The following is a 12,208-nucleotide window of genomic DNA, read 5'->3' on the forward strand; positions in this document are numbered from 1 at the left end:
GCGTAGCCAATCAGAGCCCGTCATGGAAAGAGCGGGGCCTCGAAGGCGGTGGAGGCGTGAGGCCGCTGCCGTGTGAGGGCGGCCATGGCAGTGGCTGGGCAGAGGGGGCGCGGTGGGGGAGCCCCGGCCGGCGTCGCGCTGAAGGTGGCCCTGCGCCTCGGGGTCGCACTGCGCTCCGTCCGTGCCGCGGTGTATTTCCAGGAGCAGTTTCTGGACGGAGGTTGGGCCGGCGTAGGGGTTAGTGGTGGCCGGTGGGGCAGCCACTGGTTGCGGCGCTGTGTGAGGTGAGTACTTGTACCGTGGTTATTGACCCCACTCTTGTGTTGCTGCCGGTGTTGGCCATGCGGGACAGCCAGCTGGCAGAAGAGGGGGGTGAATTCCGAGTACAAGCCAGACCTTGGGAAGTTTAAATCAGTTTAGTTTTATGGAGATGCAGTGTGGGATAAAGGTACATGGGTTTCATTCAGCATAGGCTCTGGGAACCACCTCTAAAGCTGGGGATTTCCCTTTACAGATGTGCCATGCGTGGCAATAAAAGTTTTTTTTCTTTGCAAATGGAGAAAAATATAAGTTTGACTATTACACTGATATCTCTACGGGTCCACAAACAAGCGAAAATGCTAAATTTTATGCTGTGTCCCATGATTTAAACCATTTAGTAACAAAGGGAAGGCTCTGGTCATTCAGTACACTGCGAAACATGAGCAGCAGATAGACAGTGGTGGGGGATATGTTAAGAGTTTTTCCCTCAGATTTGGACCAGAAGAATCTAAGTGGAGATTCACATTATTACATTATGTTTGGTGAGTTTGTAGTTATTTCTTCATTACTAAAATGATGGCAGTGCTGTTGTGCAAGTCTTCAAAGATGGTTGTGGAAATGGTAGAAGAATAGTAAAGGAAGGCTGTCTTAAAAAAATAAGGGTGTTGTGATTGTAAGGAGTTTAGTTCTTCCATGCTTGAGAGATCTCTAAATATGTATTTACAAAATACATATTTATGCAAACATTCTGAGCTGATTTGAAGCACATAACTGAAAATGGTTAGAGTGGGCGTAGAATAAAAGTAGTTGTTCAGCAGGATCTTTTTAAGATCTTTAACTAAACATACTGCAGACCATTATCAGCCCTTATATATTTGTATGTAGTTTCCAGTGTCTTGGTGTGCACATCAAAGTGAAATTTGTCATTATGTATCTAATATATAGTTATTCATCTTGTGCCATAGATAACTTTTTTTGGTTTGCCTGGATTTTTGTGTTCTGGGGTTAGTTCTGTAACAACTAAATCTCAAACTACACAAAATCAAATTCTAAAGTAAATTTAAGGACTTTGAGTAAAAGCTGCATCATCCATTAAAAATGGACTGGAATACATCAAAATATGTGGGATGGGACAGATGTCTAGCAGCATTGGAAGGAAAAGGTAAGCAATCTGTATTTTTCTGCAAAGAAGTTAAGGATACAAAGCATATAATCTCTTTGTAAGGCCAAATATTTGTGGATCTGAGACAAAGAAGGTCCATGTTATTTTAAATTACAAGAATAAACACCATCCAATCAAGAAACCAATCAGATGCAAGGTAAGTACACATTTTCAGAGATACATAAACTTTAAAATAAGTTACAGGGATATTGGGAAGAAAAAAAAACCCCAACCTAAACCAAAAAAACCCAAACAACTATTCCAAATATGTAACACCTTTGAGAAGTTCTACTTTTCACTGTATTTTAAAAATCACTTTAATTTTGGGTTATTCAGATGTTTCCTGGTTCATGGTATGTTGGCATGCATTCATATGATTATTTATGTTGGCATACATATGATTGCATTCATAATACATGACACTGATACAGGAGGGAACAGGGTTCTGAGGGTGCTACATGTCACTAAGAAATGTATGTCATTGTGTTTCTTAATTTTAACTTTCATTCCACATTTCCCAGTGAGAGATATATATATCACACATATATATTTTGATAGAAATGTAAGATCCTGGGTATATGCTTAACATTTTTACTGTTAACTTATGTAGTAACCCATTTTATGTGCCTTTGCTGTAGCTATTTGGGATCTAAATAACTTGTATTTTATATTAACTAAAATAATTAATTTATCTGCTACTGGTTTCAATCTTGAGATGCTTCCTTTTGCCAGTCAGATAAGGAATGTGTTTTCTTGCAGCACTTTGGTTTTGTTCAGAGACCCAGACGGCAGGACTGGAAAATAGATGTAAAAAATGTCATTAATTTTACTTTTCCCCCTCTAGGAGAGTTTGGAAATTATTTTTGCTTACTGCTGCTCATGAAAAATCTATCAGAAATTAGTATTATAATTCTGATGTCAGGCAGTTCCTAAGAGGTATATTTAAGGTTCTAAAAATTTTACTTTCTTTCCTTAAAAACCAGGCTGACAGATATACACATCTTTATACTTTGATTATAAGGCCAGATCAGACTTACGACGTAAAAATTGATAACAAAATGGTTGCATCTGGCAACTTAGAAGATGATTTTGATTTTTTGCCACCAAGAAAAGTTAATGATCCAACAGTGAGGAAACCCACTGACTGGGATGATCGAATGCAAATTGATGATCCAAAGGACATCAAACCTGAGGTAATTTGCTGTCCTTATTCTGCATTACTGGATTATTGCATTTCTGCTGCATATGCGTTTGACACAGTTGAACTGTGAGCTAGGTTTATAGCTTAAACTTCCTGTGTCTTTTTAAAGGATTGGGATGAAGCTGAATTCATCACAGACACTAGTGCTGAGAAACCCGAAGACCCAAGATGCTGCTGCGAATGGAGAATGGCGTTATGCTGTGGTCAAGAATCCTCTGTACAGAGTACAAATAATTTTGTAATCCTAGCTATGGATAACACTTTAAGCAACTTTTCTTTGCCTGTGTTCAGAACTCGTGGTTTATCCTAGGGGCAATGGAAACCAAGGCAGATTAATAACCCAAATTAGAGAGGAGTTTGGCCTCATCCACAGATTGACAACCCAGATTAGATACTGAAGTCTGGAGAGTACAGTTATGAAAATATTAGCATCATTGGACTAGATATCTGGCAGGTAAGATGTCTTTACTGGAAAAGAAATAACTTGTCTCTTACTGAGTATATAGCAACCTGTTTACCCTTTGCATATAAACATTATCTGTTGTTTTGGGATCTTGGGGTCCTATGACTTTTAACTTGCTCTTTGTAAATATATGTATAAAATAGAGCTGTAAGACATGCTGATCTTCTGTTGTAGTTACTGTTTGGATGGTAATCATCTACAGGTAAGTGAGGGGCCTAAACTATTTTGTGTAACTACTGTAAAGTATGGCTTACTCCACCTGACTTGGAAGCACATAACTGAGGCTTCAAGCAGCTCAGTTACTCCTGATTTACACAAAGATTAATGAGGAAAAACTGCCCTCTGGGGCACCCCTGAGATTTTCCTTTGTCTTAGGTTTGTTGACTAGCCAGTGATGAGACTTAGAGCAGTGAGGTACCTAAAGTTAAAACAAGTTCTTTAGATTCTTGAAAACAGTTGTCCAAAAAGAAAGAATTCTTCATCAAATTCTGGGGTTCTTGACATGATTAATTTATATTGAATATATGATACAAACAAACTATTAAAAAGAAAAGAAAGGTAAAAACTCTTTAGAAAACAAAGTGGCATCCTGGTGGGTTTTTTTCCCCTATTCCTTCAAAGGTGAGAGCTGGCACAATTTTTGACAACTTCTTGGTAATAGATGATAAGGCTTATGCAGAAGACTTTGGATATGAAACATGGGGAGAAACGAAGGTAACATGACATTCTTGGGTCTGTTTTGGTTCTTTATTACCACATTTTAAAAATCCCCTGTTTAATCTGATCAGGAACTTATCATGAAACATGAAATCTTAATATCAGGGTCCTGAAAGGGAAATTAACATAATGCAGATTGAGGAAGAGCAGGAGCAAGAAAGGGTTATAGAAGAAAAATACTTGGAGCAGCAGTTTAAGAAAAAGCTAGAGAGAAAAAAAGAATCTGGAAAGGATAGAGCAGTGAGGAAACACTATTGAGAAGGAGTTTTAATGGTTATTTGAAAGAAGTTAACTTTTTTTTTTCCACTTAAATTGCTTGGTGCTCTTTTCACGTAAGGATTTTGATATTTTGTTAATAGCTTGTTGAAATCTGCACCAATGGAGCTGTACTAAAACTGGATTTTGTAAAATTCAACATTACAATTTGTAACCTGCTTCAGTTATGTTGAATAAAAATACCATGATATAATTAAATGCTCTGTAGAAGAGGTTAATTTTTTTAATTAAGTCTTTTTAATTTTAAGTCTTAACACTGCTAAAATCTATTAAAAACACCTGTAATAAAGCACTAGGTTTTGGAACCATGTTACACTTTTTCATGGTTTCATATTAAATGTAAAATTCATGCTTATCTTTGTTAAGGAAATATCATAATAAGCTTTTTATGGTATTTCATTAAAGGGTTCAGCATGTCAATGTGTGAAGTGTGTTTCATAACATACTTCAAACTAAGGAGGAGATAAGCTTTGCTAAGCTTCTGTAGTAATTGTGCACCTGTCAAGAGTTTCACAGATTACTGCAGCTGCAGAGCTGCTGCCTGGGCTGCTCTCAGCTGTTCTGCCATTGCTTACCTGCTGACAGAACATTCTAGCTGTCTCTGGGTGGGACCCCAGTGATAGTAGCCTGGCCATCCCCAAATCTGTCCTTAGAAGTGTAAATGTATTCAAACAATGTTTCCCCCCCCCCTCCTTCAGTAGCCTGAAATGAATACGGTCAGTGCCTGGAAGCTGTCTTAAATATTACATTTTTATTTTTTTTCTAATGGGTGAAGGAATTTGAAACAATGAATGATGTGCCTGTTTTTCTGTCTGACCTGTCTTAAACTCAGTCTTGTCATTTGTTCAGTTGCTTCTTTTGTCGCTTCTTGGGTCCTTCCGCTCTTCTGGATTTCCTTCCCCTGTGCTCCAAAGAACTAAGGCTACAAATCCAGCAAAAACTGAAGCTAGGCACGCAGAGCAATGGTTCTGCATTTACCTCCAGGCTGCCCTGCTGCTAGCTGAGGGGAGTTTTGTGTGGGAAGGAGATAGGATCTGTGGAATCCCATTTCTAGCCTATGGAGCAACTGAGGTCAAATTCTTTAGCTCGTGCTGTCCCCTGTCAAACAATTCAGTGATGCTGTGGGATGAAGCACTTTGTATTTTAATAGCTTTCAGTCACCCTTCACCTTTTTTCCTAAACAAATTTCTGTTGATTTAGCTTTTTATGGCCAGTGATCTAGCCACGTTCAGGCCGCCGTTCGACATTTATACCTTGCAGTTGGGGATTCGTTAACTTTGTTGTATTTCATTGCAGAGCTTAGTTTGGTGAAGCTTGTTGTGATGAGGTTTCTTGTCGTGAAGTAAAATAACTGGGTTTGTTTGGATGACCTGTACCCAGCTTTCTCCCGGTTAAAAGGTCGATCGGTGGTGCCTCGATTGAGTTACCTGGAAGAACATTCCCCAGGGCAGCTGCAGTCAGCCATAGCCCTACTTTGTCCCCGCCGTAGGTGGGTCCCCGCCGTAGGTGGGTCCCCGCCAGCCTCGCCCGAGGCGGCGGGAGGAGAGCCGTGCCCGGCAGCAGAGAGGCTGCGGGACGCAGGGGCTGAGCTACGGCAGGATTGGGCTGCTCGGCAGCCCCAGCTGGCGGCGCCGAGGAACGGCTGCCGGGGACAGATAAGCCGCCACCGTTTCGCTCCTGGATCAACCGCCTCCCCTCAGCTGCCTGGGTGGCCGCCCCGCAGGCCCCGGCGCCGCCCTTCCAGGCCAGGCCCGGCGGTGCCAGGCGCGGCCGGGTCGGTTCCCGCCGCCGCTCGCCCCGCCTTCCCCCCGCCCCGGCCGCTGCTCGAATCAGTGGGAGGAAGATGGCGGCGCTCATCCCTCTTAGCCAGCAGGTAACAACCGGCGGTTGGACCCTGCCGAGGCGGGGGGCGGCTGAGGGGGGCGGCGCGGCCCACTGGGCCCCGGCAGCGGAGCGGCGAAGGGGGCGCGGGCCCTCCCTGCTGCGGGGCCCCCGCTCCCGCCGGCGGGTGCAGCCGGGGCCGGGTCGGCGCTGGGGCATAGGCCCTGCCTCGGCCCGCGGCGGGGAGCAGCTGCTCCGGGGAGGCTCAGCCCTCCCGGAGCAGGCGCTGGCTGCCGGGGGGGGGGTGGTCATGAAAAGCTCGGGCGCCCTCCCCGCGTGGAGGCCGCGGGGCTGCCCCCCGGGGTAAGGCTGCAGCCGGGCGGGCAGGTCGGGTCGGAGGCCTGGGGCTGGGACCCGCTCTCTGCTGGGGACGCTGGCTCTGCTCACGGTTCCCCACCACCACCACCCACCCCCCTTTTCCGCGGTGTGATACCCGCCTGTTGCTGTTTGGGTGTCATGACTGTGCTTAATATTCGGGAGGTGCAGGGGCAGCGTGGCCCTGGGCGTGGGTGACTACGGCGAAGGGCTTGGAGTCTGGGGCTGAAAAGGGGCTTTTCCCTCTCTTCAGTAGGAGGGTGAGGCTTCTGGGGGCGTGGGAGACCCTCAGCCTAGGGCTGCTCCCACACAGGAGGGCGGCAACCCCCCCCCCCCCCGCCCCGAGGGCCTGTGTTTCGAGCCCTGGTTTACCCTTTGGGAATCCTTCAGTAGATTTTTGTTGTTATCATCGCTACAAGTTTCTGGATTAATTTCTCACCCAGATAACTTAAGCAGCGAGGTTGCTCTTTATTCTTTTCCATGCTCTTGTGAAGATAGCCAGTTTACTTATTTCTTTTAAAACAAAAAAGCGACACCACTCCCATATACCTTGAAATTAAAACTGTTTTCTATACTGTGGCTAGGCCAGTCAGGAGTTCAGCACAACTGCTGTTGGTAGTCCGCATTATTTAAATACATCAATTTCCTTTTAATAACAGGCTTTTATTCGTGGTAACTCTGAAAATTTACCCTTCCATTCAACTTATGTGATTCTTGGGTAATACTGTCATTTGCTGTGCGTCTTATTAAGAGCGTGCACTGCTTTTTAGCTTCTGAATAGCAGCAGGAGTCCTGATTAACATCTGTTTAATTAAATTAACATGTTCAGAAACATCTGAAGACGTCCCCGCACATACAAACTATTATTAGAAATTTTCAAGTAATGTAGTGCAAAATACATACGTTAAATAAACTCTGGCCTTTTTCGAGTTTTCTTGTTGTGGAACTTCAGTAGTATGTTGGTAAAAAATGTATGAAGTATTTATCATACTGAAAATCCTTCTGTGGTGTTACTTAAATTCTAGTTGACATTTGGAAGTCTGGCATCAGGGGTATTTTGTATAGCATACTGTGAGGGGAAAAGGGTCACATTCTGTGAAGATCTCGGTTATTTTGATGTTATTATTTTCCAACTAATTCAATGGAAGCATTCCAGTTTTAAAACTTCTTTTTCTATCTTAAACTATCAAGAGTAATCTAGCTGTAATCAGGGCGTTAAACAGAATTTCCCTGGAAATTAGTAAACTTCCTCTTTTAATAGTCTTGATTTCATGATTACTGTAGAGATACATGCTAGTTACAATAAAATGCCAGAAATGGTATTAAAAGGAATAGGAGAGGTTACACGTAATGTTGAAGCATGTTCACTCAGATATAAGAATATTAATCTGAACGTGTTGGGAGCGATTAACAATATGGCTAATTCAGGCACATGAAAATGTTTAATCATGTTTGTTCTCAGAAATGAATTCTATTATGGTTCTATTGTTCTATGAAGTTACATTTTTATGATGTTTTTGTAAAAGAATTTAGACAAAAGAGAATAGTGTGCAAGCTATTCAATGTTTCAGGTGTCTTTGTTTCAACTGGCTGTGCATAAAAGCAGTCAAAAAGCAAGCATGTAAAATCAGTTCTAGGAGTTAACAACTGAAACTGGATTTATCTTTGATAACTTTATTTTCTTGGCTATTTGATCACCACCTCAGTGGTCTTTCTACTGTGCCACACGCGTTTGACCTACAGCTTCTGAACATTATGGAGAGTTATGTTAGAGATACTGGGGCAGCACAGATCGTTTCGTAGCTTAGACTTCTGAAGCAACAGGATACTCAGCAAGTAGAATAAGGGCAAAGGTAATCTTTCTGGGACAGCAGCAACCTTCTTTTGGCTCTAATCTTTGTGGAACACCTTGGGTTTTCCCCTTTCACAGTACCTATGTTCATCCATCTTACAATGTGGCGAGAGTGGCTGAAAGAAAATTGTGAAACAGGAGGACACCAAGGAAGATAATTTATCTGATCCAGAGTTCTTTGTGGCCCTGAGGTGATCTCAGGAGAGAGGATTGCAAGGACATGGCTTTATTAATTGTTCTGGTGGCAGCAGTTTATGCCTGCCTTTTTCCTAGACCTACATTAAGGGACATGGAGATGTCTCCGTGTGTGTGTACTGTGTACCACAAATGCAGTGTACCAGATCTGCTGTGAAAGTGCAAGTTTGAGACTTGGAACTTCACAGTTGTACAGGAACTCAACTTAGAGGTCAAACAACAAGGCACCAGGGTTCTGAAGCATCTGTTTGGCAGACGGTGTAAAGCGTTGGCCATAGATGATGTTTTGGGGAATATAGAGTAGTTAAACTGTAAGTCAAACTGAATTGCTATATTATAGGTTATGTATCCTTTGACCGCTCATCAACTGCAAACTCTTCAAAATGTTTGTCTCTGATTGCTACCATTGACACTGTCTTGTGTAGGTTCTTCATCAGCAGGTATCATCAAATGACAGAATCCTCATGAATGATGGCGATGTAGTCACGTGTGGTGACAGGGAGGTAGGCTATTTTTATCACTTGAGCCCATTTTGTCTGGTCTGCTTCATCACAGAGATGCAGTCATTTAGGTAAATTGGTCAGAGAGGCTTAATCTTTGTAAAATTCTGCAAGTATAGAGAATCGAGTGATGAAGTGTTTTCCAGCAGCACTTGGATGAATATATTGCTGTGGAAGAAACTTCACAGCATTTAAGCACATCACCCTGGATTCCTGCCACCTCTTTCAGGTAAGTTAGCTGTATGTCGTGTCTGACAGTGTCAAATGAGGATGACAAGAATGTCACTGATGGGATGAGATCACTCAGTACTGCTGCTGGAGTGGTTTGCTCTGTGTCTGAACACTCTAGGATACTCACCAAATCAGTTAGCGAAGCTTGTAGTTGTCTTTAGCTAGCTTCTCTGAGCTTTCTGATAAACGAGATACGTAGTTTGCCAGTGGTTGACTAAAACATACTAGATCTTATTCAGAGCTGGATAGACTATTTCCTACTTCCACGTTTCCTCTGAGTGATGTGTTTCCTGCTTTGGACAGGAACACAGTGCTTATCCATGCCAATCATTTACAAGCCAGCAAAAAGATGAGTCTGATTTATGAGTTATGGTTGCAGCTTTCTTCTTCTGAAGTCCTGTCCAGCTTCTGGAAGAGTGAGAGCTTCTAGAGGGTACTGATGTTGGAGAATGCAGCGGCTTATTTTGTTGACAGATACAAGTGAAGTAGACGTAAGATGCTTAGGAAACTCTTCTGAAAATTTTCTTTTCTGGCCAGGTAGAACTATTGATCTTCAAAGAGTCGTTGTTTGCTTTCATTTGGTTAATCAGATTTAGTTATTTTGGATAGCTCCTTAACTTAAGATTTGGCGTGTTTATTGTAAACTTACAGGAGGATTCTCTTTGTGTAAAATAAATTTTCATGCACCTCATTTTCTTTCACCACATTTCTGTCTCCCTTCCCCTCAGTGTATGCAGGGCACCCAGAAATCCATGTGGATGAATGACAAGGAAGAAGGCAGTGTTTGGGAGGTGACATACCAGTGATCAGAGTTAGTGCAAAGCAATAATTTATTGGGTGTCTGACTTGGGTCATTTAGGTGGAGGATTGTTTTCCCAAGCAGGCTTTGAGATGTTTCCACATCTCAGCGTCTCACTCATTAAACTGTGTTTATTGGGTTGTCTTGTTGCTTATTTTTTAAGGCCTTTGACTGCTCTAATGGGGGACTTGTTTGAGACCGGATTGTAGCTGTTTTGCGGTTGGCATTGAGGCTGGGGAATGGTGTGGGGGTGTAACCTGTGTGTGGCTAGAACTTGTGTGGCAGTTGTAGGAGACAGGTGAGAAGATGGATGTTGAGGCTCCTGCCTCTTCTGGCATTTCAGTTCCCATTTGCTTGAAATGTCAGCAAGAGGGAAGAGGAATCTGCTTGTTTAGTGTACCAAAAAGGCAGGGCCTACCTTTGTGTCTGCTGCTTTGGTTTAATACAGGGATAACGCCAGGCTGATATCCTCAAGCAACATTGTCAGGGATTTGTGACACTTGTTAATTAACGGTGTGTTCTATTTTTTTTTCTTTTGTTAATCTGTTTTAGTTTAAGATCCTAGTCCTGAAAACACAAATACGGGCGTATTTTGATACCAGGGCGCTGTGTGTGTGTAATATTTTCTGCTGAAAATATTCCATAAGTGCATTTATGGAATAAATATGGGACTGAGGAGGTAGTCAAGTCAGCATTACATTGAAAACTCTGCCTTTGTTACAGAAGTTCTCAAACTGATCTGAAATAATTTGGAAAGTAGTTCAAAGCTGTTCTACAAAACCTTATTACCATATAGTGTTGTTATTAAAAGTGCGAGTATAAGTATGAATGCTGGTGAGTAAGGAGTTTTAAGAGGTGACAGTAGTCTGTTGGCTGCAAGATTGGGGGGATCATTGTTATCCACGCTTAGATTTCAGGTATCCAGTTTGGAACACAGCAGATTAACATACCATTTTATATTTTTGGTCGAAGTAATACACAAAGTACCATACACTGTTTTGTTTGGGTTTTTTTTCTGTATGTCCCTAAAGGTGGGCTAATTGTGATTGCAGTTCATTCTTTGTTTTCCTAACATCTCCCATGTTTTTCAGTTTTCTACGGGGAATCCATTATATGAAACTTACTACAAACAGGTAGGTTCTTCAGACATTTTTTAAAAACAAAGTGCAATTTCATCTTCCTCAAGATTTCCTTCTCATTCCTTTCCCCACTGCAATGCTAAACTTCTGTAATTCTCTCTGCTGAGTGGTAATGCATGCTTGACCTGGACCTTTTTGACCTAGAGACAGGAGACATTTAATTTCTTGACTCTGCTTTCATGACAGACATGTTTCAACTGAATGTGAATTTTTATCTTTCAGGTAGATCCAACATATACGGGGAGAGTCGGGGCAAGTGAAGCTGCGCTGTTTCTTAAAAAATCTGGTCTCTCTGATAGTATCCTTGGAAAAGTAAGTTGAAGGAATTGGGTAATGCAGTAATTATTGGTACACTTGCTTACATGCAGCTGACATTGAGCAGAAGGGGTTTGCAAAAAGGAGTTTGGTGGAACGCAGATCAGATCCACTGAACGTTAGGTTAACCGCAGATCAGTAATAGCTCCAAGGTATTGTTCTGAGTTTCACAGGAATCTAAAAGGAGACTTTGTCTCATGTAACACTTTTGTTGTTAACTGGAGAATTAAAGAACTTCGTATGTCATAACTTGACAACTGCAACAAACAGTTCAGGAAGGCATACAATATGGACTGTTGAACTGAGTTAAGTTTGATTTTAAAATGACAATTACTTTTATTTTGTATCTCCACAGATATGGGATTTGGCTGACCCAGAGGGTAAGGGATACTTGGATAAACAGGTAAATGAAATGTGCCTGTAGACCTCTTATGTTACCTTCCACAGATTGGCCTTGTTTTAAGAAAACAGTGGTATCAGTAGTATCGGTAGTAGCTATCCTTCAAGCTTTTTTTTTTAAGTTTTCATTTACAAGAGGAGGTTTTTTTTCTTAGCACTGCTGCTATCCAAGTATATTACTTGGTGAGGCTGCTGGAGAAGTTCAGATCTAATTTTCTGTCTCGCTTGTTTTGTAAATAATCTCTGTGATGTACAGATACATAGTCAATGTCTTGCACAGTTACAAGCTGTGATTTTCTAAGATTTATTTCAGAAGCCTTTGTTGCATGGAAAAAATATAACTAGCGTTACTAAAAATAGCTTGGAATATCAAATATCAAGTTACTTGTATATACGGAGGAAATTTTTTTTAACATTAATTTTTAAGAAAAATAGCTAAAATCTAATTAATTACGGGAGAGCCCTTAAAAGAGTTTTGAAGTTTTCTGCTCATGTTATTGTA

At 41.8% G+C, this 12,208-nt stretch overlaps 2 protein-coding genes across 9 annotated transcripts in view; both read left to right on the forward strand.

The window, feature by feature from the left end:
• Positions 1-84: 84 nt before the first annotated feature.
• Positions 85-4,278, forward strand: CALR3 (calreticulin 3). Its single transcript, XM_055805169.1, is given in 12 exon segments — positions 85-220; positions 290-451; positions 603-641; positions 644-738; positions 740-807; positions 1,487-1,580; positions 2,407-2,616; positions 2,734-2,787; positions 2,789-2,848; positions 2,935-3,078; positions 3,709-3,801; positions 3,910-4,278. Coding segments are annotated over 12 exon segments (1,308 nt in total). The 3' UTR covers positions 4,063-4,278.
• Positions 4,279-5,829: 1,551 nt separating this feature from the next.
• The window catches only part of EPS15L1 (epidermal growth factor receptor pathway substrate 15 like 1), a 45,946-nt gene continuing 39,567 nt past the window's right edge, over positions 5,830-12,208 (forward strand). For 2 of the 8 annotated variants that reach the window (XM_055803906.1, XM_055803900.1), the window contains exons 1-5: positions 5,847-5,953; positions 8,749-8,826; positions 10,945-10,986; positions 11,215-11,304; positions 11,663-11,710. In XM_055803906.1, coding sequence (XP_055659881.1) covers positions 5,924-5,953; positions 8,749-8,826; positions 10,945-10,986; positions 11,215-11,304; positions 11,663-11,710 — 288 coding nt within the window. In that variant the 5' untranslated portion in view covers positions 5,847-5,923. Of the gene's footprint in view, positions 5,954-8,748; positions 8,827-10,944; positions 10,987-11,214; positions 11,305-11,662; positions 11,711-12,208 lie in introns of all 8 variants that reach the window. The other 6 variants (XM_055803899.1, XM_055803907.1, XM_055803901.1 and 3 more) reach the window with 6 other exon arrangements.

The sequence above is a fragment of the Falco peregrinus genome, chromosome 5 (assembly GCF_023634155.1).
Source record: "Falco peregrinus isolate bFalPer1 chromosome 5, bFalPer1.pri, whole genome shotgun sequence".
NCBI lineage: Eukaryota > Metazoa > Chordata > Aves > Falconiformes > Falconidae > Falco > Falco peregrinus.